The 26,868-nt window shown below is 45.7% G+C and overlaps 1 protein-coding gene across 2 annotated transcripts in view; it reads right to left on the bottom strand.

Annotated features, from left to right (window-relative positions):
• The window catches only part of LOC138511597 (interleukin-6 receptor subunit beta-like), a 665,901-nt gene that overhangs the window by 138,750 nt on the left and 500,283 nt on the right, over positions 1–26,868 (bottom strand). For both annotated transcript variants that reach the window (XM_069627378.1, XM_069627379.1), the window contains exon 13: positions 6,359–6,505. In XM_069627378.1, coding sequence (XP_069483479.1) covers positions 6,359–6,505 — 147 coding nt within the window. The remainder of the gene's footprint in view (positions 1–6,358; positions 6,506–26,868) is intronic.

Consider the following 26,868-nt stretch of genomic DNA (forward strand, 5'->3'; position numbering starts at 1 on the left):
ACCTATGAAAAAGCTTGAAGCGCAGGCTTTCCTTGTTTAATACAGCCTGCATTACGAGCATTTTCATTGGTGTACAGTGCTTTCAGGGTACTAATAGTTTTTATAGCACTCGGGTGAACAGGAGGGGAGAGATGAGCATGAAACAAAGCAGTGGGGAAGAACAAGAGAAGGAGAGACAGGTTGATTTTCTTAACTGATCAGGCTAGAGGGCAGAGGAAAGAGGGAAAAAGAAGCAGTGGTTTGACATACATGGTGAGTAGAGCCAGGATTAGAGTATCATGCCGAACTGAAGGATTGAGGTAGCCTGGCAAATCAGGAGTGGAGGTCTGTTCCAGAGGTGGGGCAGCAACTGAACATTTTCTATCCGTTCGGCTTTAAAGCTTTGGGGAGGGACCATTCAGGTGAAGATGATCTGTAGAACAGAGGTCTTTCTGAGGGATGTATGGCAGGATCTTATCTTGAAGAGGCGTGAGAGCTGCGTAGTGAAGACATTTGTGGGTTATTTGAAGAATCTTGAAGGAAATGTGTTTCTTAACTGGGAGCAAGTGGAGTTATCTTAGTAAAGGAGGATATAGGCAGATGTTTTCAGATGCATATGATTAGCCAGCTGCCTTTATTGTGAGCAGAGTGAAGGCCCTTGAGTTGATAATCCGGGAGGTTGACATGTAGAGCGTTGGTATAAATATAAGTGGGACTATACAGAATTCTGTCTTTGGTTTCTACAATGACTTGGTGATTTTTGATCAGCGTGCATGAACGAGGGTCACATTGTTTGGCAGAGGCTTTTAATTTAAAATCTTAGTGGTTTTTACAAGGTCCTTAGTTGTCATTAGTTTAATCTCCCGAAAAGTAGGGGTTGCCTGAGCATAGGTATGGTTATGTTATTTGAAGTTTTCTGCAGTTTAATACTTTGAAATTTAGTGATTTTAACCTGGAAGACCACTGCTAGTATGTTGGCCATTCCATCTGACTATTTGATGTGGTTGCTGCTTTAATGAGGGTTTGTTAGCTCCTTGGGAATCAGAAACCTTTCTTTAGTTTTGGTGTGGGCAATTGAAATGGAGTTCTGGTGAAATATTTGTTTCTTTCTTTCCTATAATAGCATCTACTATGGATTTCACAAGCCATTTTGTTGTCAGGTGATTTGGGTTTTCTGAATGTATGTTCTAGGTGCTTTGCTATCCTTTTTAAGGAGGCTAATTCCTCACTTTAACCATTGGTTATTATTTTTGGGTCCTGGATTTGGTTCTTTTAGACTTCTTTGGGGCCATGCTCTCGAGGGCCCTAATACATTCTTTGTTCAAATTGTCTAAGGATGAGGGATTGCTTACCGTAGTGATGTGATTATTGTGGGGGTAAACGTTTTCATCAAAGTTTTTTCTGTTTGTTTATTTGATGTATTTAGCCTGTTGGAAATCAAGCCAAGCAGTATTTGTTATGTTATGTTATAGTTTTTCACACCCAGAGGGTCGAGCGCAACCAACACTAAAAGGCATCCTGCCGCTAATGCTGAAACCGAGGATCACGAGAAAAAGAAAGAAAATACTTAGAACAGTAAAGTTTTAAGAGCCTTCCTGAAATGAAGATGGGCAGAGACCATATGCAGGGTGGCAGGAAGAGCATTCCAAAGAGCGTAGTGTGCAGAAAGGAACATATGGCTGGAATTTATGCTGTAGGTACTCCTGACCGACACCATAGAATGCCCTGTGAACCAGGCATAAAGACTTAAAATGAACACGTTTGGCCAGCGGCAACCAATGGAGGGATCTCAAAACTGGAGAAATATGTTCCTGATAAGGGGTGCCAGTGGCAAGGCGGGGGGCCGAGTTCTGGAGTACCTGCAGGCGCTGTATTAGGTAATCTGGCTGAGCCAGATAAAGAGAGCTACAGTAGTCAATCTTGCTGAGGACTAAAGCAAAGACCACTGGTGCTCGCAGATGGACAGGAATACATTGGAGGACCTTCCTAACAATTTTCAATTGAAAATGGCCTGCTTGGCAAACCGCACCAAGCTGAGGGGCCATGGACAGAGAGGCAAAGAGTTTAACACCTAAGTTCATGACCACTGGGACCACAGCGGAGAAGGTACCAAAAGAAGAAGGCCACAAAGCAGGAGTCCAAGAAGAAGAAGCAGATGAAGAACCCACGACCAGAACCTTGGTCTTGTTTCTGTTTAGTTTGAGCCAATATTCGGTCATCCAGCAACCCACAGCCGATAAGCAGTCTCGCAGCTGAGTGGCATGGGCTGGATAAAGAAGATCCAGCCTAACCAAGGTCTGTGTATCGTCAGCATACGAGTAGCATCTAAAGTCGCGGGCATGATGAGAGCGATCAGAGGCTGAATGTAAATATTGAAAAGAGTGGGGGACAGGACCGAGCCCGGCAGAACACCACACATCAGAGCCGCAACTATTTGAACCAACGATTCAAAATTCTCAGGCTATAACTGACCTCTTGTTGTTCTTTTCATGTGCATGTGTGACTATGCGCCACACTGGTGTGTGGCTACCAGGTTCTTAGCCTTGAAGTTTAGTAGGTGCCTGCTTTCAGGTTAGTTGGCTGCCTTATGTTACAGTGGCTATTATCTTGGATTGGGTAGTGTAGTTGATAGGAAATGGCTCCTGCCATCTGTTTCAACGTCTTATTCTGTTGACCAGTTGGGATTATCTGGGTCACTTCACGGTGCTTACTGCTACCTGCTGACACCCCTCTATAGATCGGTTTGAAAACCATGAGTCCGTGTTCCTCTGTGGATATTGGCAGACTCCTCAGGCTGTTAGCCCTTCCTTGCATGGCTAGGCTGCTTGCCTGAACCTGTTGGCTCTCTTGGAAGACACATTAGTTAATTCAAGGGAAACAACCATATGCTTATCAGAATTTGCTCCATCCCAAAAGGGGCAGTCTAGCCTGAACTGCTAAGTCACATCCCTTCTGCAAGTTATCACAGGAAACTTTAGATGTTTTTCATCCTCTTTGTACGTCATCAGTGAGTTGTAGTTTGGGAGTGAATGCACAGGAAGCTCGGCTCCAACAAAGGGTCATACTCAGACTCCCAGGCTTTTCTGAGATTTACAGAAGGACTTAAAAGCGGTCATGCTAGGAGAGTGCAAAGAAACTGGAAGGTGGTGACATTGTGCTCCCCTGGCCCCTGCTTATTTGCGGGGACTTGAACTCCAGTCTGGGCCGTGGAGTGTAGGGATATCTGAGTGCTGTGTTCCTTTGCTCCCCGTGACCCGTTATCTTGCTGGAAGCTGAAGCCTATAACAGGCAGACTGGGTGAAAGCTGAGGCAGGGGCACCTCCAAGGAACCTTTGAAAACAGGCAGCACAAGAGCAGGGATGCCATCCCAATCTATCATTGTGGTGTGTTCCTTGGAGATGGGTATAGTGTCCATGATTTCTTCTTGGCTGTGCCCTGCATGACTCCCTCGCCCACCACTACGGCCGAACCTTTAATCATGATTCCAGAGAAGTGAGCGGGGAACCGGAAGCACTGTGTGAGGAAAACAGATGATGAGAATGATGGGGAGAGAGCCATTGCATTACAGAGAAGCGAGCGGGGAACCGGAAGCACTGCATGAGGAAAACAGATGATGAGAGTGATGGGGAGAGAGCATTGCATTACAGAGAAGCGAGCGGGGAACCGGAAGCACTGCGTGAGGAAAACAGATGATGAGAGTGATGTGGGAGAGAGCATTGCATTACAGAGAAGCGAGCGGGGAACCGGAGGCACTGTGTGAGGAAAACAGATGATGAGAGTGATGTGGGAGAGAGCCATTGCATTACAGAGAAGCGCACGGGGAACTGGAAGAACTGCGTGAGGAAAACAGATGATGAGAGTGATGTGGGAGAGAGCCATTGCATTACAGAGAAGCGCACGGGGAACCGGAAGCACTGTGTGAGGAAAACAGATGATGAGAGTGATGTGGGAGAGAGCCATTGCATTACAGAGAAGCGCACGGGGAACCGGAAGCACTGCGTGAGGAAAATAGATGATGAGAGTGATGTGGGAGAGAGCCATTGCATTACAGAGAAGCGCACGGGGAACCGGAAGCACTGCGTGAGGAAAACAGATGATGAGAGTGATGCGGGAGAGAGCCATTGCATTACAGAGAAGTGCACGGGGAACCAGAGGCACTGCGAGAGGAAAACAGACGATGAGAGTGATGTGGGAGAGAGCATTGCATTACAGAGAAGCGAGTGGGGAACCAGAGGCACTGTGTGAGGAAAACAGATGATGAGATTGATGTGGGAGAGAGCCATTGCATTACAGAGAAGCGCACGGGGAACCAGAAGCACTGCGTGAGGAAAACAGATGATGAGAGTGATGTGGTAGAGAGCATTGCATTACAGAGAAGCGAGCGGGGAACCGGAGGCACTGCGTGAGGAAAACAGATGATGAGAGAGATGTGGGAGAGAGCATTGCATTACAGAGAAGCGAGCAGGGAACCCGGAGGCAGTGTGTGAGGAAAACAGATGATAAGGGTGATGTGGGAGAGAGCATTGCATTACAGAGAAGTGAGCGGGGAAGCGGAAGCACTGCGTGAGGAAAACAGATGATGAGAGTGATGTGGGAGAGAGCATTGCATTACAGAGAAGCGAGCGGGGAACCAGAGGCATTTCATGGGGAAGACAGATGATGAGAGTGATGTGGGAGAGAGCATTGCATTACAGAGAAGTGAGCGGGGACCCAGAAGCACTGCGTGAGGAAAACAGATGATGAGAGTGATGTGGGAAAGAGCATTGCATTACAGAGAAGCGCACGGGGAACCGTAAGCACTGCGTGAGGAAAACAGATGATGAGAGTGATGTGGGAGAGAGCATTGCATTACAGAGAAGCGAGCGGGGAACCAGAGGCACTTCATGGGGAAGACAGATGATGAGAGTGATGTGGGAGAGAGCATTGCATTACAGAGAAGCGCACGGGGAACCGTAAGCACTGCGTGAGGAAAACAGATGATGAGAGTGATGTGGGAGAGAGCATTGCATTACAGAGAAGCGCACGGGGAACCGTAAGCACTGCGTGAGGAAAACAGATGATGAGAGTGATGTGGGAGAGAGCATTGCATTACAGAGAAGCGAGCAGGGAACCGGGAGCACTGCGTGAGGAAAACAGATGATGAGAGTGATGTGGGAGAGAGCATTGCATTACAGAGAAGCGCACGGGGAACCGGAAGCACTGCGTGAGGAAAACAGATGATGAGAGTGATGTGGGAAAGAGCATTGCATTACAGAGAAGCGCACGGGGAACTGGAAGCACTGCATGAGAAAAACAGATGATGAGAGTGATGTGGGAGAGAGCATTGCATTACAGAGAAGCGAGCGGGGAACCGGAAGCACTGCGTGAGGAAAACAGATGATGAGAGTGATGTGGGAGAGAGCATTGCATTACAGAGAAGCGAGCGGGGAACCGGAGGCACTTCATGGGGAAGACAGATGATGAGAGTGATGTGGGAGAGAGCATTGCATTACAGAGAAGCGCACGGGGAACCGGAAGCACTGCGTGAGGAAAACAGATGATGAGAGTGATGTGGGAGAGAGCATTGCATTACAGAGAAGTGAACGGGGAACCGGGAGCACTGCGTGAGGAAAACAGATGATGAGAGTGATGTGGGAGAGAGCATTGCATTACAGAGAAGCGAGCGGGGAACCGGGAGCACTGCGTGAGGAAAACAGATGATGAGAGTGATGTGGGAGAGAGCATTGCATTACAGAGAAGCGAGCGGGGAACCGGGAGCACTGCGTGAGGAAAACAGATGATGAGAGTGATGTGGGAGAGAGCATTGCATTACAGAGAAGCGAGCGGGGAACCGGGAGCACTGTGTGAGGAAAACAGATGATGAGAGTGATATGGGAGAGAGCATTGCATTACAGAGAAGCGAGCGGGGAACCGGAAGCACTGCGTGAGGAAAACAGATGATGAGAGTGATGTGGGAGAGAGCATTGCATTACAGAGAAGTGAGCGGGGAACCGGGAGCACTGTGTGTGGAAAACAGATGATGAGAGTGATGTGGGAGAGAGCCATTGCATTACATATTTACCCTCTGCCTTCTCATTTGCAGGCAGCGATACAATCCATGAAGGAATGCTACACACTAGAAGCACTATTTTTTACCAAGCCAAAGGGCAGCACCACTATACAAATCCTCAAAAGTTTACAAATTGCAATATTTGTCTCATACTGATGTGATAGTTGATCCTGACCGAGGCAATGACGCATGTTAACAATCAGCAACCAACCCCCCACCCCCAGCCAAGCTCTTCCAGGCCACCATGCAACACCATTGCTCATTTTCCTTCCTAACACAGGTTCTACATCAGTTCAACATTATAATGACATGTGAAACTAAAAGAATTACCATCTGTGCTGGTGCTGAACAATTGCTCAGAACTTCGAGCTCCTTCGCCTGCATTTGTGATCCCTGCAATTTGTAGTCTGTAGATGGCATTTTCTGAAAGCCCTGTTAATGTGTAGCTGTTGGCAGTGGAATAATTGACATAAAAAGCTAGAGATAAACGAAAATTACAGAATTACCAGGGGTGAAGTCTAAGATTGAATTTTGAATTAAGAGATTGTTAATCTATAACAGACATTTGTTTCAAAACATGACCTAAAACAAATCAGCATTACAACTCACAGTGTCACCTGTAAACATCCGGCTACAGAAAGAATCCAGAATTGGAAATAACACTTCAATGGCATGAGGCATCTAATGTTAGTGGCCCCAAAAGAGACCCAGGTAAGATAAATTAGCAACTCTCATACGAGCTTCATAATATGCACATTTTTTAAGACCTTTAGTTTTGTCGAGTTCTTATTAAACAACCACAATTCGCGCATGTTATTCCAGTTTGAATGGCATATAGTGGTCCATTCCAATCCTCTCGGCCTGATTGCCATTCAGGGCTCTAGTAATGACAACATATTGCTTCTCATACGTTTTTAGCTATTTATTGTGAAGGGATTCTCATATAACAATGAAGAGAGATTTTTCCTTGGTTGAGTGAAGAGATGCAACAATATATCCACCCTTCTATGATGTCTCCATTCACTGTGTGGATACAATCTCGGTACACCACACATGGCAGGATTACAAGTTACGCGGACTGATACATGTGCATCCAACAATGTTGTGTGCTTGATTATGTATGTGAAAGAAACCAAAGGGTGGGCCACGTAGGCGCATGAATCATCATCAGCAAATGATCAGGAGATGTACACAGGACAGCCCAGTGGGTGAGCATTGTTTGGAACGAAATCAGACGCTTGCGTACTTGTTCAGCCGTCCAACGCTAAAATGGCTGTGCTCAAAGGAAATTTTAGAACATAAAAAGACAGAAAACCATACGAATTCAAATGCAGGCAGATCTTCAATTCACTTCCTGATGGATTCAACAGACATTGAGGCTTCATGTATCACAAGCCCAACTAACACATTGTCATTCTTTCCACCCAAGGAGATGCAAGGGCCGCAACATCCAAAGCTGACACTTCCTAGCCATGTTTCTAAGGCTGACCACTCCCGACATAACCTCCGCCCCACCAGCCTCTCTAAGGCAATGGCTTGTTGCTCGACTCTCTACAACTTAGCCCTATCAGCTCTTTAAACCTCCTGGCCCAGAAGCTTCCAGAGGCCTGCGAGTGTCACTGCCCTTTCCTATTCATGTGTAGAGAAACACAATCTCGATAGGGTATTTGATCCCAACGGCGTCACATTAGCTTTCACAAGTCGGAAGCGTAACACACCTCTGCCTACTGCCCTTAAAGAATCACAAACCATACATGTAAATGATTGTGCCACCACTGATCTTGAGAAGAGAACAGCCGGGCATATGTTGAACATCTTTTTGAAGCTGACCAGCCTTTCAGGGGCAATGATGGAAATGCCATTGCGATGCATAATTCATTCGGACCTGTTTGCCGCAAAAAGAAGTACAAGCTGAAGTGTTAACAATCCAGACATGTGCTGCATTCAAATAGATGCTCAAGAAGTTGCACATCTGAAGACTTCAGTTGACTAGAGGACTAGAGGTACCTTACACCACAGGCAACATTCAAAACCTGATGAAAATGCAGTCACTCACGCACCATTTTCGACTGAATAGCCCCTGAACATAATCCTGTCACCAACGCAGGGGATTGAAACATTTAGGGCCGAGGTGGAGAGTGATTACATAGATAAACAAGTGCCTATAGGACTAGAGAACCTCGATAAGAACTTTCATTTGTTTTTCAATACATGTTAGTATTGCCCCTTTACGATTGGTGCTATAATATTTTTATATATTGTTGTTCATTCATTCTGTTACCTGCAATTGAATTTATTCATTTGTCTTTGCACATGTGCACTTTATAGGTCTGGGTACCAAAACACCTTTGTAAACAATATTTGTAAATTTTGTGATGTATGGTGTCTGTGAAGGTTTTGTATCAGTCGTATTGACTTTAGTTATTAAATGTGTTTTTAAAGAATTAAAGAAATAAAATATATAATAACAATCACAACTTTTTGTCTTGGGGCGTATTTGTTTTTCACCAGATACAGTGTTAACAAGGTGGTAGGTTGTCCACACAAGGATCATTAGATGGTTTTGACTTGTGAAGAGATCAGCCGGACATAAGCGCTGATCATCTTTTTTAAGCTGGTATCCACTGGAAATTTGACCAAAAGCCTCTTTGGCCTTCGAAATACAAGTGTACAACATGTGCCTGTTTTCTATCACTAGTTTAAGGACATGTCCGGCAGCAGACTCAGTCGAGATGGACACATGCTCTGCCTCCGCCCTATCGGCCTTCAATAGGTTTGCACCTATCATGACGGAACCTAGCCCATCCCTTCGAACCTCCCTGGGAGCAGCCTAACAGTGTGTCTTTCTCTCCCCTGCCTGCACATAGTTTACAGTGCCCCATTTCCATCTTTCAGACGGCACTACTTTAGTGTTAACTTCTGAAGTGCATGCCTCTTTGTGAAGGAATCACAAATCAGAAGCAGAGGTCAGAACAGATAAGGAATGTCAGAGGTAGCCGTTTATATTGTCTCCTTTTAAAAAAAAAGGTTTATTCTGCCCCTGCCTGAAGAAGTGATCTGAAGCTCAGTAAACCTTGCAAATAGATAATCTTGTTAGCCTTATTATTAAAGGTTTAGGGAGATTCGACCGAAAGAAAATCGGTCGTAAAAAATAGACCCAAAAAAAATGACCGCTTGCAATATCATATCGTATGGTGTTGCAAGCAGTCAGCTTTGCGGGAGTAAAAACAAATGATGCAAATGCCACACCCCACTTACCTGTTACTTCACTGCTTGGTCCACTTCTGCCCTGCGGCGTCAGATTTGTCCCTCCAACGCGGGTCGGATCCGACACCGCAGGGTCCCTTTTTCATTAAAAAAAAGAATACATTCCGGCTCCCACCTCCAAAATCGAGGAAGCTGGGGACACCCCCGCAACCCCCCAAGGCCAATACACACCAATCATGGGGCGCGGGGGACACCCCCACTCCACATGTTCGGTATGTATTAGCCAATTTGTCTGAATATATTCGGTCGAATGGTACAGAGCAAATTCGGTCAAATGTACCATTCGGCCAAATATATTCGTCTCAAATATACTAATACTTTATTGAAGTATCAACTTTTCCTATTTTGGTTTAATATATATATATATTATAGGGCCTGCGGTAGCGTCGCTTTAGTTATTGTTAAGTTGCTCAACTCATAAACTCATAGAAAGAGCATTTTTTGGGTGGCTTATAACTTTGGCACCGTTTGACGAATTGTCACAAAACTTTGAAATAAAATATATGGCCTCCTCAGAATGATTGAAAGTTTGGTGCAGTTTCATCCAGGGGGGGGCAAAGCTATAGAGGGGGTCCCAAAATGTATGGAAATCCTCATAGACGCAATGGAAAAAAAATATTGCTCGTGCCTACAGGCCCAACCGCTGGATGGATTTTTACCCAATTTGCCCCAGGAGTGGTGGCTTGGTCCCGAAAGCATGCTTTTGTTAATTTGATGTACATTTCTCCAGTAGTTTTTTTTTAAATGGGCAAAAATTAGATTTAAAAAATTGGTGATGTTTGGGTCTGGTCTGCTATTTCCTGATTCGGAGTCGATGGACGCCTTTGGTCCAATCAGAGAGCAGCGTGATGTTCGCAGACATCATATGTGTTCGCTGATTGGTCAATTAAAAACATGAGGTGCGTCAAAACCTTTGAAACGGATGGCATGTTTGATCCGCGAACTGCACCTGTAGGCCGCGAACATTAAAAAACACAACATTGCACTTGTCAAACTAATGAAACAATCTCTGGCTAGGTGTTTCGTACTACCACCTTCAATGCCTCCCATACCGTGCCCCAGCTGTCCACGCTGCCAATGTTGGTTTCCAAGTATTGCACTATGGACCGACAAAGCGCATCTCTAAATGGCCCATCTCGTAGGGCGTCTGTGGGCATACGCGACATCGGGATAGGGGATCTAGGACCCACCATATCCCATACAGTCAACAGCAGTGAGTGGTCTGATATGGCGCGTCCCTTGTATTCTATGCAGACAAATTCCATAAGGTATTCCTCCCCTAAAAACATGTAGTCAATCCTAGTGTACAAATCATGTGGGGATGAGTAATATGAGTATCCCTTAACATTCGGATGCAGCTCTCTCCAGGCATCTTTGAGAGCTAGTGCAGATAAGGCTGCATGTAATGCTTCTGTGGCTGGGTTGTCCTCCCCGAGGGGGTGCAGATCTGTCCAGGAGCACATCCTGAACGCAGTTAAAATCACCCCCTTTTTGTCTCTCCTCAATGCTAGATACTGCGTGCACTGGAATCGCATTGTTAGGGACATAAGAGTTTACAATGCACATATCCCTTTGGCCCAAGTGGCTGCAAAGGATCACGTATCTCCTATCTGCATCTGTCACCACCTCCAACACCTGCAGCGGAACGGCTGCATCCACCCATATAAGGACACCTTATGTAAATTGTGAAAAATTAGAGCCATAGCCTGTCCCACCCCATCTTGACAGGAGCTGTTCCTGTCCCTGTGGTAACAAATGGGACTCTTGTAGCAATGTTATGGATCTACATTTGCTCCGCAGGTATGACCTCACCTTATTTCTTCTTATATATGAGCCTAGTCCTCTCACATTCCAAGATATCAACTTTACTTGTGTCATAGTGCTATTCAATGTTCAGCCGCATCTCATCCCCGTGCATGTCCATCTGGCTGTGTGCCAGCTTTGCTATCCTCCCCCTTCCGCAAAATTACTCTGTACTCATACAATATTTTCTCCCCATGTGACCAGACATATCCCCCGCTTAGCGTACGTCTTTTGAGCTCCATGTAACAAACAAACAAAAACAAGGTAAACAGCCCCCTAAATCCAGCGGTTAAACACTGCCCAACAGAGAATTTCCGTTCAGGCATTCCCGTACCTCCAAAGCTATATTTAGCCTTTGTGTACCAGGCTAAGCCAGCAAACACTGGCCTCAAATAGCACCAAGTGTGCGGTTGTCCAAGCACCACCTAGTATTGGCACTGCTGGACCCCATCGTGCTGATCTTCCATGCGGCGGCTTTCCCGCAACAATGCATAATACATACAGTTTAAGTCTAGCATGTTGACATTTTCATCGATCCCTGTGCTGCTGGTGTCCACTTGTTAAGATCGGTTGAGTCTTTGCAATTGTGCTGTGGCAAGGTCACTTCGGTGGGCTGTGTGTGTGGTGTCCCAATTTAGCCGCCAACTCCAGTCCATGTCCACTCAGTCCCTGCCGCTGGTCGGGAATCAAGTGGGCATTTCACCACGTACACCAGTGTGTTCTTCGTCTCCCTTCCCCAAGTTGTTGTGTTCAAGCCACATATTTGCTGCCGCTGGTGTCTCAAGGAAATGTGTTCTTCCCCATAGATAATCTTCAGCCTGGCCAGATACATCAGCATATATTTTATATTAGTCGACGTAGCTGGGCTTTGATAGGTACAAACGTATTCCACCTCTGTTGCACCAGTGGCGTATAGTCCAGGTATATTGCAATTTTGGCATTGCCTCTCTGTATTGTGCCACCTTCCCTGGAGAACCAGAGTACCACCTCTCTGTCCCTGAAGTTAAGGATTCTTGTAATGAGTAGTCGGGGATATGAGCCAGGTGGTGGTTTCTTCTGAAGGGACCTATGTGCCTTTTCTACCGCAGATCCTTGTGACAATTTCTCGGGGCCAATTTCTTGCAATAGCAGATTCTCAATATAACCGGTTGGGTCTCAACCTTCTGCGCCTTCGGGCTGTCCAAGTACCCTTATGTTATTTCTACAAGACCTGCCTTCCGTGTCCTCGACTCGTGATTCCAGCATAGCGTTTCGCGACTCCAGCACTTTCATCCTAGTTGTTAAATCACTTGTGGCTGTAGCAGTGTCTTTCAGAGTTGCCTCCGCTGTTGTGACCCTCTTTGCGAGCGAGCGTACATTTTGTCGAAGTAGTTGCATGTCGATGATCACCGCATCTATTTTACCTTCCAGTAAGGATTTCAGATTGGCTATGGCGGCCAGTATACTGGGTTCCTGTAATTCTTCCCGTGATGCCAGCAGCTCGCTCTGTGCAGGTCCAAGTGAGGTGGTTGACTCTTGTGCTTTTGCCTGTCCCCCAAATTAGTCCATAACTGAGCCTTTCTGCTTGTTCTTTGTAGGGGACATCATTTTTTGTACATACAGCAAGTTTATTGTACTATTTTCTGTGAAGCAGTTAGATGGTGTTGCAGGACCAAACTAACCCAAGACTCAACAAATCAGATCAGTTGACATCTTTTATACAATTTTGCAACAGTTAAAACCCCCCCAAATACCTTATTGCAATCCACCCTCTAAACATGATTGGACAAAAAACCTCTTCAAAGAAATCCTATCTTTTCCCAGTTCCTATGTGTTTATTGGCCAGTTTTATTTTAACAGTTATAGTTATCTTCAGATCATATTCATAACACACCTCTTCTTAGGATTTGTCCATAGTAGCACATGGTTAAACATTGGTATTGAAACATAATTAATTACTAGTAATAACTGTCCTAAGCCGCTTAAACCCTAACTCTTGATTTGCACATGGCTCGCATGAATATTCCCCTGCGATATGAGGAAGGTTGGGCGAATGATTCTCTTTGAGATGGTGATGCTATCTTATTCCCCAGGTCACTCTTCCATTGAAACTTTCCAATCTACAAAGCTTCCACTTCATGGCACAATTGAAACTCCTGAATAGCCTTCGGCACTGGCTTACCATGCCTTTTACTACTGACCAAAATAAATACCGAAATTCCTTCTGTCATGCTCCCAGGCATCAGGAGATTACATCTATCTACGATACTTATCAGACCATTAAAAACTCATGGCTATTTTCTACAGCTGTACTGCACACAAAGCTTATGAAGTTACTTATTCACCTATCCCCTGGCTCCTAAAACCTCACAGAACCAGTTTCAAAGTTCACTTTGCAAAACAACCCTCAACTACTGTTTTGATTCCTTTGTGAAAATCCCACTATATTTAGATTCATGAATTCCCCATGTATTTGTATTAATGTGCATGTATGTTTTTCATTTGGTGGGTAAGACATGCTATCTTTTTACGTGCATGCAAGCAAATATGTATCAATTTCTAGTCAACAGTAACGCTAAAGTAACATATGCCATCCATAATTAACTACACTTTTATACATATGAAATTGTAACATGACGCCCAGTTTGCCACTGCTCCCAATTATCAATACGGCGTGCTCAACATGAACCTCCTCGTAATCATGGGGACCTTTCCAGACCACCCAAACAATACCATGGGTTACAATTGAGTGGCCTCTGTATATTGGTGAATAGTTAGGTTCAGGTTGGTGATCCGGTTTCTGAGTGGTTTCATGCAAATTGCAGAGAGCGTGGGTCAGAGTATTGAGCCTTATAGTGACCTATAGTGCCTTATTATTGCTAGGAATCAGGAAACGTCCAATTTTTACCAGTAGGGAGTTGTTTTCCAGGAAGGAAGGGAACCAGTTAAGCACTCGCCCTCAGATGCCCAAATATTAGCATTAGCACTGATTAGTATTGTGTGGTGCATGGTAGCGAGTGCTCCAGAGAGGTCAAGGATGCAAAGGGCATCATCCACAATTTGTAGAGTGTCCATAATTGTACTGCAGCTTTGAAACCCAATAATCACTCTTTAAGTAGATTGATTTCTGAGGGATCCTTGTTAAGTTGAGTAGCTTTCAGTAGTTTTACACAGGAATCAGATGGTTGTTAATGAGCAAGATATGAAATGATAGGTTATTTATAATGTGCTTAATACCCAGAGGTTTCTAAGCACATCCCCGGGGATCGAATCTCTATTGCTCCGTGTTGTCTTGCTTCCAAGGCGAGCATGTTGCCCCTGAGCTATCCTCCCAAGACCTAAGAGCTGTTGTAAGAGTCGTTTGCACCCAAGGCAAACATTTTATGAAACAGGAGCCATGTTTTTAAAATTATTGGAAATTCCAAATTAAACTCCAGGAATACAAACAACACAATTTCCTTTATCTTTTAATCAAGAAGGAGAGAAATGGGGTTATTCTACAGTGTGCAGAGTTGAACATTGAAGACTGACTATACAGTCCGTTTTAAGCTAGCTGGCCTGCATAAGATTCTGAGTTGCAGTAAGGCGGCCTCCTTGTGACTAGCCATTTGTTTATATGGGTGAATGTGATAAGATGGGTTGTAGAATGGATGTCAGTACCTTTAGTTATGTTAATCAAAAAAATGGTTTCATTTTGGTCTCTGAGATAGAATTACCAGCACCATTTTACAGTATAAAAACAAAACACGCTTTGGACTACAAATCCACCTAGATGGCTTTCTGTCAAAGTTCCCCATCAAGCCAGAGACTTTTACAGCAGCAGGGCAATCCAAATGTTCACCTGGAATGGGTGGGGGAGGAGGGTAGGTATTTCTTCACCCCTGGAAATCCTTCTCTGCAACCCAATGGTTAAGGACTTTAGCCAGAGGCTTAATGGGGAACTTCGACGAAAGCCACCTGGGTGGATTTGTAATCCCAAGCATTTTCCTTTTTATACTGTAAAATGGTGCTGGTAATTCTAGCTCAGAAAGGGAGTCCTGGTAATCAGTACACACTTTCAAAAAGCTCCATGTCTTCAACAGTGGAATTGCATGACCAAATTATATATAACAATACATCCCAAAGGCCTGGAGACAGAATCATTGATAAACTATACATATAAAGCTATTTGTGGGTTTAGATACTGATATTGGCCTGTAAGGATATACAGTTATACATTGCAAAAAGCCATCTGATGCCTTCTGATTTAACTGGTTTCATGTGACTCCTGCAGTTTTGAAGGCATGGCTATCAAGCGCTGAGGGGTCCATCCACGACAGAGGGTCAAACCCAGCACTGGCAGCCCTTTGTTCTCTGCCAGGAAAGCTGGACAACTTTCCAGAGGAACAGGACAGGCCCTCCAAGCAGCAGGATAGGAGTCAGGGCTTCAAAGTAAGCTCTGACCGCACAATTGGGATGTTCCATCAGGAGGTTAGTAAACAGAGAGTCTTTGATCTGAGGCAGATAGGTAGAGGGGTACATTTAGAATGACCCAGAAAAGGAGTTTCACACATGGGAAGGGTTCTGAAATCTTCAAAACCCCTAGGCTACACACACACTTCATGTGCCCCCTGTCAACTTCCTACAGACAAGGCACATTGAGAGCTGAAACCAGAAGACAAAACTCTTGTTAAAACAGCAAGGATGGTCCCTTTACAGAAGGCTCAACATTGACCAACTGGCTGTGGCAAAATGAGTATATAAGTGGTGGGATCCTCCGGGGTAAATAATCCCCCTTATCTGAATGATTTCTCAACAATACATTAGTGGTGAGTATGAATATACAATCCTTGCACACTAGTATCCCTGAATTCATTATAGATCTGATGGTCATAGCATTATAACAAAACTTCTTTCAATTTGACAAAACATTTTTATTGCAAATAAGGGGAACAGCAATAGAAGCAGATTTTGCTCCTAGCCTTGTAGTCATCTATATGGCGACATTGGAGGATCAGTACATCTTCTTATCCGATAATCCGTACCATGACAAAATCAAACTCTGGAAAAGATTCATCTTGATATAGCATGGGAGTAGCTGTGGCTTAAAACAATTTCACCAATGGTCGAATACTTGTAACTTGTACCATGGAACACAAAAAAGAAAACATTAATTTTCTAGATTTAACAATCAAGAATGATAACCGCAATCTGGAATACATGCACATTATTTCTCAAGCCTAGTGACTGCAACAACCTACTTCATTTAAACAGTTTTCATCCCTGTAGCCTTAAAGAAAATTTACCACTCTGACAATACCTAAGACTACAACACAACTGCAACTCTATTACTTTCTACTGTTGAAATTCTAAACCAACGGCTGTTGGCTCGTGGGTACCCAAAAAAGTGTATCAACAATGCTAGAAAAAGAGCAAGTTACACCCTTAGGGAAGCTCTACTTACACCCTGCATCTCCCCGAAAATACAAACAAGGATGACTTGTGTCATTATATAATTCCCAAATGGGGGGAAGTGGGGGTGGCTAGACATGCCATCGAGACGATGGCTGCCTAAGTGCCTCCGGCATCGAGAGGGCAGAAAACGGCCCGCTCCTGGCATCTAGACCCTAATGTAAATAGCAGAATGTTGTGTCCGACCTCGGCCACTGCTCTCCGCTGAAGTCTGCTGCTCTGGGTGTGCTGCCATTCCATAATACGAGCTTGGGTAAGCGAGCCGTGGGACCTGCAATGAGATGGTGTCCCGTGCTGGTCTGGGGTTTGAGTGGAGAGCTGTGTCCATCCTGTGACTTCGACTGCTGATCCTCATCGGAGTTGCCGTCAGCATAGCTGAGAGTCGTGGTGGGCTGCCGGAGCATTGCAGCACCAACTGGTGGCACCCACCTGCAGATAAGAGGAGCACCACATCCCGCGCTGAAGCAGGCTAGGGAGTGCGTGGACAGCGGAGGGGAGACCTTGTGGAGTCGGTGAGTCACTTGCGGTCAGGGTGAGTGCTGTGGATCTGTGGGCGCTGCTGCTGTGGGAGGGGGAGAGAGGGAGAGTGATGGCGCTCCCCCTGACTGCTTCTCATGTGGCAGAGTCCCTCCGGGCCTGGTCCCATGCTGGCCGGGTGCCACTGATCCCCTGCGGACAGTGGGCAAATAGCAGAAGGAGAACAGCAGTATGAGGGAGGTTGGCGGCCCAACGATGAATGGGCACCTGGAGGAGTGTGGGGCCTCCCCGCACTATGGAGGCGCACCTGCAGCCCACAGGCTCCCCAATACGGTTTGCGCCTTGGCGCTGGCCCGTCCTTAGGTCTGGCAATCAAGTTAATGAGGGAATGAAGCACACAATGCCCTGCAGCTCCTGCAGCACCACACTGTTTGCAACACTGTGTTGAATTTGCCTTGCAAGGGCCACAGAAGAGGGGTTAAGGTGCCAACTTAGAGGACAGTCTGCCGCATCATAAACTTACTGCTCTTGCACCCAGTCTTGGGGGCTGGCTGCCTTTGTCTGCTGAAGTGATTCCTGGGACCTGACTGCAACCACTCCTGCAGCCCTGGTGGGAGCTCGCATGGACTGACCATTGGCATTGAGGCCTTTACTTTGGGTATAACAGGCCGGCTCTGCACCCGCTTACTGTGGGTCTCCTTGGTCTGGTATCTCCTCACTGACAATCCATGGTGCTCCTGGGAGTGGCGAGCCAAGGTAATGAGTTGGTCTCAGCCACCCAATGTTCTTTGGCCCGAGTCCATAAAACCAGCAAACAGGGAGACATCTCCACAATGCTACAGGCAGCGGACAGGAACAAGCGTAGGAAGGTGGTAACAGCCCCGGTACATGGCACCGACCCTCTCCCGGCAATGTGCACACTGATGTCCACGAAGTCTGACCTGCAGGATCTGCAGCCGAAATCCGCACTGAGATTCACAAAAGTTCGGAGGAGCTCTCCCATGAAATCTGAGGCGGAACACAGGGTGTACGAGGTGGAGGACACACTCTGTGAGCAATCTTAAGTGGTGGGGGAGTGTTCCAACTGACTGGAGGCCTTAGAGGCGCGCTGCACGGCCTTGGAGTACAAACAGGAGGAAGGGGAGAATGATTCCCGCAGGAACAGAATCCGCATCCGGGGCATCTCTGCAGCAGTACGGGACGAGGAATTACCAACCTTCATGGCTGATCTGTTTCGTTTCATCCTCAAACTGCCGGTGGAACAGGACATTGAACTCGACAGAACGCACTGCACCAGATCCTGCAATATCTCGAACCACGACAGGCCTGCAGATGTTCTGTCCCGGGTCCATTTTTTCCAATTTAAGGAGCGCATATTGGCAGCAGCCAGACCCATGTCCACTATAACCTTCCTCAATATGTCTCCATCAAGACCTAGCTTCAACGACCCTGGTGAAATGAAAAGTGCTGCACCCACTATCTGAATGGCTGCACACAAAGGAAGTGCCATACCGGTGGGGCTTCCTCACTGCCCTCCACTTAACCCACCAGGGGAGAAGTTGTGTAGTGCGCTCCCTGTTGGAGGCTAAGGGTCTGTTGAATCCGGGGGGCCCGAAGGGGGGGTCCCGAAGGAAGGCGGGGACCCCGAAGTGGGTGCAGAGCCCGCATCCTCGCAAAAATGGCGCAAGGTGGGCAGAGGGAGGCGTCTGAAGTTTCCAGTTAGGAAGACCTGAAGGTGGAAGCAGCTTTGTGGGCTTTGGTCATGTCTCCCTGTGGAATCCCCGGGGGTGGGGTTTGCTGGTTGCCTGCAGGGTGCAAACTGTTTTGCACTAGAAAGGGATGAGGGAGCTGGGGCTTTGAGGGCAGGAGAGACCGGTGGTGTTTACCTGGAAAGCGCCCTTTTCCACAAACTAAGTGGGGCCCTGGATGAATGTTCCAAATGTTAGGAAGATGCTCATGTTTGAGCTTGTTTGGGGGAGGTGGGTTGGGGCTATGGGTGTTATGTTTTAAAATGTTGTTTGTGAGACATACAATTACATTGGGGCATTGCTATGGGAACAGTTCACGAGTCGGGAAAGAGCGGTGGAAATCTAAGTCTGTAGTGCTATGCTGGCTGAGGTAGCGAATGTTGTTGGGGGGGGGGCAGACACTATGGTGATGGGCCCGTGGAATGTTCAGAGCCTGAATTGCCCAGACAAAAGCAAATCAGTTTTGGGTAAACTGAGGGACATGTCCCTTTCTATTGGGACTTCGTTTTTTATTCTCATGTCCACTGGGATTTTCAAGGTTGGACCTCATATTCATTCCCAGCGTGCTATACCCATGTGTTCATGATGCAGTGATAGCGTAGGGTTATTGTCCAATCATGCCCCCAAACTGGTGACCCTATCAATATTGAACATGCCTGAGAAGCCCAGGTGCCCTTGGAAACTGTATGATCCGGTGGTCAGGGACCCGTCATGTCCGGTGACATCGGGGATGTAATCTCCAAATACTTTATGGTAAACTAAAACTCAGGTCCCTCACCAGACATGGTGGGGGATGCTATGAAAGCAGTGGTAAGGGGCAAACTCATTTGTGGGACAGCAGCATACACCAGAGCGAGGAAGTTAATCCGAGAGGGGCTAGAAAAAGAGGTTGCCCAGGCTGAGCAGGAACACAAGAAATCCGGGTCCCACAGAGCAATGCGGGCCCTGAGAGTGGCGCAGAAACAATTGGAAGCACACCTGGCAGACAGAACAGCTCACGCAATACTGAAAACCAGGCAGTTTTACTACGCCAAGGGGAATCGGGCTAATCGCCTACTGGTGGCCAAGCTACGCAAACCACTGACATAGAACTCGGTGCAGGCTCTGCGTGACAAACAAGGCGTACACTGGGTTTACTAGAGGTGGGGAACCGGTCTGACCTAGACCTCTGGATTATCACTTCTGACGCCCATAAAGCCTTCGATAGGGTGGACTGGGGTTCCTTGAGGAGGGTGCTGGAGAGTTTTGGGTTTGGGCCTGGGTTCATTTGCTGGGTCATGGCAATCTTTCAACATCAATCCACACATCTCCGAGTAAATGGGGCAATGTCAGCGAAACTGGCCATCACCAGAGGTACGCGGCAGGGCTGGCCATTATCCCCGTTAATTTTTGCTTTATGCATGTAACCATTCGCCAACCGTGTAAGAACTAACGAGACAGTCAAGGGTGTGAGGGTAGGTGGCCAACTTTTAGAGACAGCCAGAGTCGCCGGAGAGAGCCAAACCTTGTGGGTGCATCTGCATATTCTAATGAGACTATTCTAGTCAGCTTAAATGTTAAAAGCGGTTGACTCTCTGTGTCAGAAACACACACTTAAGAACTATGAGAATGAGCTGCCTTCGGTCTCCCATGCCCTGCTCACTCCCCTGACATGCAAGTACCAAGTCACCCACCATGAGTTCAATTGCCTAAAAATGTGTGCATGCAAATTTGGTTTGGGTCTATTTGACCTAAAACATTTGACCTAACCACATTTGATCTAATTTATTTGACCTTTTTTTCAGTCTAAAATGCGGGGTAGAGACCCCTGCAACCCCCGCATCTCACTTCCCTTCTACCTAATCTATACACTTTCCCACAGCCATATATATATTTAATTAAATTTGACCAAAAAAAGGTCAAATAAATTCGATCAAATGTTTTAGGTGAAATGTTTTAGGCTAATTATACTAACACCAACAAATTCAGGTGCTAACAATGAAATACATTAAATTATTACTAAAAGCCAGGCCTTTGTTAAAAGTGCCCCCTCCCCCACCCAAGCACTTTTTGTCAGGTCCTCTCCTGCATGGCAATGTAGTTCAGCCAGGTCAAGCAAACGTAGCCCAACATTTAGAGTGTCTGGGCCAGGGGGGGATAAAGCATGGTCTGCTCAATGGCCATTGTACCACTGTTTGCATGTGTTATTGTGTATGTAATGTACATATGAATGTTGTGTGCACACAGGGCACTACAATGTAGGTGCTGGGTGCATGTGTGAGTGGGTGAGTGTGTGCAAGCATACGTGTGTTGACTTGTCTGAATGAATGATAAATAATGCATTGTTTGTATGTTCTGGGTGGAATTAAGTTTGTAAATCATATGTTGTTGTGTCACTGGGTGGGTGGCTGGCAGGAATGAAGATGTGTGGTTGGGGGCCGCCTGCTTAGAGCTAAAACAGTCTGAGGCACCCGTGGGGCGTGCATACATTACAATGGTGACAAAGATAAGGTTAATAGCCGCCAATTTTCTCGAGGCAGCCAGCCAGCCAGCCAGCCAGCCAGCCAGCCAGCAGGCAGCTTAAACACTAAATGCCCACTGAAGAGCTCCAAACCCTTCTTTGTCAGCACGTGGCTGATGTGGAGGAACCAGTGCTAGAAGGCAATTAGGTGATAACACTTCTGTGTATCCCGTGGGATGAAAAAACCCAGTTTGTAATGTGAGCGTTGCAAAGTGCATATTTTAAGCCCCAGAATGAAAATAGAAAGAAATTAATATATTACTGTGTTACAAGACTGCTGAGTGATGACTGGCAACATGAGAGCAGGTGCTGGAGTCCACCCCTGAGGCTCGAAGCCTCTTTTATTTGAAAAGGTTGAAATGCCATGACGCCGTCCACGGTGAATGGGTTTGAATTTTGAGTGTGTGTGTATTCATGTATATATATGTATGTGCGAGAGATGCTTGGCAGGAGCAGCATTTGTTTATGGGCATCGAGAAGTCAAATATGAAATATTACGTGGCTAGACTCAGACTGGCATTTTGGGGCAGCCGGTCTAGCCCTTTCTTACTGTGACATGACTTTATTCTGGGTATCTTGATAAAGAAAACATGGTATGTGTTATTAATTGGCTAGATTTGCATTTGTTACTGTTGTTTCTGTTGTCAATGCAGAGAATTCTAAACTTTCTGAAGACTGGCGTGTCCTTGGAATTCAATTTTAAAGATACGCCACCAGTCTTATGCGAGTTATAACAGAGCGTTGGCAAGTGACTCTAGTGGTGACGTAGTTTAGTGTTCTCCTTCAGAGCCACCATCCACGCTTCCTCCACCCCGCCCATGTCCTTCAGCTGGCATGTCCCCAATATTTTCAGTAAAGTTACTCCACTGATTGATGCTTATACTTTCACCAAACTGAACTTGAGGGTAAGAGCCCTGCTTGAAAGGTTTCATGCATAGCTCTGCCTTACACAATCATTCTTCTCTTATTTCTCTTATTTGTTTTGTACCTATTTACATACCAACATATAAATCCCTAATCTATTTCACAAATTCCTGAACCAATCTGGGTTCAACTTTGACATCAGTCATGAAATGTAATTTTCTTTGTTTTTGATGCACCTTTATTCTGGTCATGTATTCACCAGTGTGCTCCATACAAAACCTAATGATAACGACAAGTGTAATCTAAACAAACATGTATGCTTTTCAAATGAAATGATGCTTTCTGAAAGATAGAATTATATGAATTTGTTGATTGCCTGAATCCTTACATCTAATGGAAAAGTGATTAAGTAGTACCATTATATTTTGAAAAGATTCCACCGGGAACAACCTCTGGGTTATGTGAGGGTTATGTGAAAAACCAGAAGGTGTATCACCCACTAGTCCCCGGGATCTGTCATCCAGGGGGCCAGGACATGGCCATCGCTTTTGGATCCAGTTCTTGTGGGTGGACCAGTGCAGGAGGATCACCTGGGTGAGGGCTCTTTGGGGAGTGGGATGCCAGTTGGTGAGACGCGCTATCCCCTTCCCTAGAACACCTTTACCTCATCCTACCATGTAGGATATTTAGGAACTCTACTCCCGCCCCCTTTACAACACAAACACTTTCACATGGACAGCCTGCTATGAGAGAAAACAGACTAACACCCAAGCAGTATACCTGACGTGTCCCAATACAATGGTCAGGCAAGTTCAGGCAATTACTGACCATCACACACACCTGACTTCCTTTAAGCTTCCCCAGACAGATAAAAAGCGGAGTACGAGAGCACACTCTGAGCGAGGCAAAGCACACGAGGAAACAGCAGTTTCGGGATGGCAGCTGAACGAGAGAAGAAAGATGACAAAACAGAAGGGGATTGCAAGGAGTGACGTTCCCTTGACCTTTCGACGAGGAATAGAAAGCATAAGACCAGGAAACCAGGCTGAAGAATCAATCCTGCATTGTGTGTCGGAGATATCCGGGGCCCTCCCACATCAATAATCAAGGTGGCGAGAAGCACCAGCCACTGTGGTACCGTCCTTCGCTCCAATGACAAAACAGCATCAGTGAAATCAATGCAGCCGGTGAGTTGGGGAGACCGATACAAGACAGGTCTGTGTTGAAGCCAAGGTTGCAAGCAGCAGCATTGTATGGTGAGAGCTGGAACAAACATTGTTAAAACGTGTGTGATAAGAGACGCAAGTAAAGTTGAACTGCTGATAAGTGATTGAACTTTAAAAGCAAGATACAATACCTTTGACTGAGTGGTCCGGCACTGTGTGGCTTGCTGGCTTATTATAGTTGGGACATGAACAAAGTCATGATGTTATTATTGGCCTCAGGGAAACCCCGGTTCAGGACGATGCCTAAGAATCACCTTGCACGAGGTCCATTTGAAGTGGCTATCTTTGATAGGAAAAAACGATAACATAGAGACCGGGCAGCAATAAACAGAAATCGAGACATATCTGATAAAGAGCGGAATGCCGACATGACTCTGCTCACTACTAAATACAAAAGTTGGACACGCCAGCATAAGAACTCTTTGCAGAGTTCCAACTGGAAGGTCATGGTAAAGCTATGGCACACTAATGATAATGGGAACTTTTGGGCGCACGATCGAAGATGCATGGTCGGCCATGCAAATGACGAATTAAATCCCATTGGAGAATCGACGTGGTTGATTTATATCAAATCTCTATACCATGATGATAGATTGCAGAGAGAGCTGCTGAATAAACCGGCAGATGGCATACTGAAATTGGATTTTGACACACTGGACATAAAGATGATTACTAAGCGTATGAATTCATCTAGAGCCCCGAGCCCAGATGAAGTCCCCAACACTGTGTATAAATCTTACCTGGACTATTGGGCTCAGGTTTTGGAGCAAGGCTTCAGAGACGTCATACATACTGGTTCCCAGCCAAAAAGCTGGATAAAATCCATCTTGATCCCCATCTATAAGAAGGGTGACCGGCTAGAGCCTTCAAATTTCAGGCTTTTGGTGAAGCTGGACTCTTGTTCAAAGATCTTTGCATCTTTACTATTGTGTAAGCTCCATACTTGAGCTGAGACAAATAACCAGCTGAATACATATCAGACTGGATTCAGAAATTCCCATAGCACAGTATGAAGTACTTGTGCATTGCAATATTTTTCAACAGAAATGGCTACTGCAAAGTGGAGTCTTACCACAAAGAGGAGTCTGTACCTGTGCTATGTGGATTTTTCCAGGGCCTTTGACACAATCTCCCGGCCCTTACTTTGGAAAAAACTAAGAAATTGGGGTCTTGACGCCTCTTTGCTATGGTTCATTATGGCATTATATCAGGACACTAGCGTGTCCATCCACCTAAACCAAGAGTGAGATACTTCAGCTGAACTCAAAATAAATATCGGACTTGAGCAGGGGTGCGTCCTGGCACCCCTACTGTATAATCTCTATGGCCCTCATTACAACCCTGGCGTTAAGGGGTTAACGGCGCCGCAAAAGGTGGCAGCGTCATTAACCCCTTAACGCCTGATTACGAGGTCCCTTTGCGGGTTGGCGATTTTAACGCCTGCTTTTTGCAGGCGTTAAAATCCAACCCGCAAAGGGACCTTGATGCTAAGTACGGTGCCGCAATTTGCGGCACCGTACTTAGCGCCTTCCCATTCCCATTGAGCCCTATGGGGCAAAAATGGGAATGGGGAAGGGCCCATGGTGAATGGGGAATTACCGCCCCGCCAACCTTGGAATGGGGCGGTAATTCCGCCATTCACCATGGCGGACCCCGGCATGGACCATGGTGCTGATAGCACCATGGTTTAGCGCCGGGGTCGTAATGAGGCCCTATGTCTCTGATCTAGATGAAGCCTGTAGAGCGAATCGCAATTTTCCACCTAGAATTGGGATCACGGCCATGCTGTGGTTGATGTATGTGGATGATACAGTCCTTATGGGCAGTATGCAGAGTGGGGTTCACCAACTCATTGATGCCCTCCAAGCTATGGTACCACTAACAACCTTGTCATAAACACCACTTAGACCAAGTTACTGATACTGGGGCAAAGAAATAGGAGGAATACGTCTTTTGTCTGGAAGTTAGGCGATATCAGGCTAGTAGTAGTTGAGAAAAATACTTACTTGGGCTTTGCCCATATATACAGGCCCCACACAAATGGCCTACCGGGAGTATACTCAAGGGAAAGTCATGAGAAAATGGGCGGCAATCTAAAGATATTTAGCCACATATGGTGGGAACAACATTGAAGGATTACTTACCGTATATACCCCAGTATAATCCCGGGGCTGACATATTGCCTGTAACTCCTTGCGGAACACCATGTAGGATGGTTAGATAAACTGGAAGGGAAGGTGATCAGAATGATATTGGCAGTCCCTAGGTCAGTTCCGGTGGAGGCTCTCCACTTAGAATGGGATTACAGTCACTAAGAGCCAATTGGTGTATAAAACGCAGCAGATTATACATTGCTCTGATTTCTGCCCCTAATAACAGTCTGACACTATCAGGCCTCTTTGCGGAAAGGCTCCACGCTCCATGTTCCAACCAATTTTTAATGGCTTTAAAGAAAACGGCACACAATCACTTTGATAATATATACTTAGAGGTTGATACCAGCTCTGCCCTGACTTTAAGCAAAATTGTTCCTGAAGTGTATAATAAGCTGAGAACTAAACCCCAGGTCTGGGACAGGGCAGGTTCTATTGCTCAGCACAGCAGGAAAAAAGATAGCTGAGTATAGTAGACAGGGCTTTTGCACAATAAGCCCTGCACCTATATAACCAAGATCTGTAGCAAGGAAATACATAGATTTGTGAGTTATCTCTGCTTCAACGTACAAATACACAGGGGCTTGGAGTAGAGTACATAGGGACATGAGAATGCGCAGGCTGTGTACAATAAAGGTTGAATCAGCTACACACATATGACACAGTGCCCTAGCCTGACCGAAAAATATTACATGGGTTATAATTCCTTTGTGCGATGTATAGAAAATGTACAGGGAGATCAATTTTGGAGTACGTTAACAGGGGCTACCTTTCTGATGATAACTAGTGCAGCACACTCTGTGTGAAAAAATGCACAAAATAAGATAGTTGGACATGAACTACAATATTAAACACTCGTTGAAACCTGAAGACAGACAGTGGTTTTATTGCTTGAATCAGTATTGCCTATGGGTTATTCACATAGAAATTAGACAAGCATATTAATTAGAAAACAATATATTGCAATAGTTGATTCTCTATCTTAACTCTTTTATATGAATGATGGTTTTAATAAGGTTTATGCCAATCAGCTATATTTTATATTTTATATTCTCGATAAATTACTGTTTACTTAAGGTTGTAATTGTTTAACCAAAAGCACAATACCATTTTTTTGAAACAATTAAAGGTATCCAGCTGAGAAGTGGCAAAAGTGAAAGTGAGAAAAAGGTTATAACAAGAAGGGAACAAGTAATTGTGAATCGAAGTGGTCCTGTGACGGGTCAAGCAAAATCCTGTGCACAGTCGAAAGTCTCTGGTTTTGATGAAGTAGAGGAAGTTTGGAAAAGTAGATAAATTTGGTCTGAGCCTGTCAGAGGGAGACCAATTGAAGGTTTTGTGTTAAAGTGGGTCTGAGCCTGGCAGGGGGGGG

The sequence above is a fragment of the Ambystoma mexicanum genome, chromosome 6p (assembly GCF_040938575.1).
Source record: "Ambystoma mexicanum isolate Mex_15411 chromosome 6p, UKY_AmexF1_1, whole genome shotgun sequence".
In the NCBI taxonomy this organism is placed as follows: Eukaryota; Metazoa; Chordata; class Amphibia; order Caudata; family Ambystomatidae; genus Ambystoma; species Ambystoma mexicanum.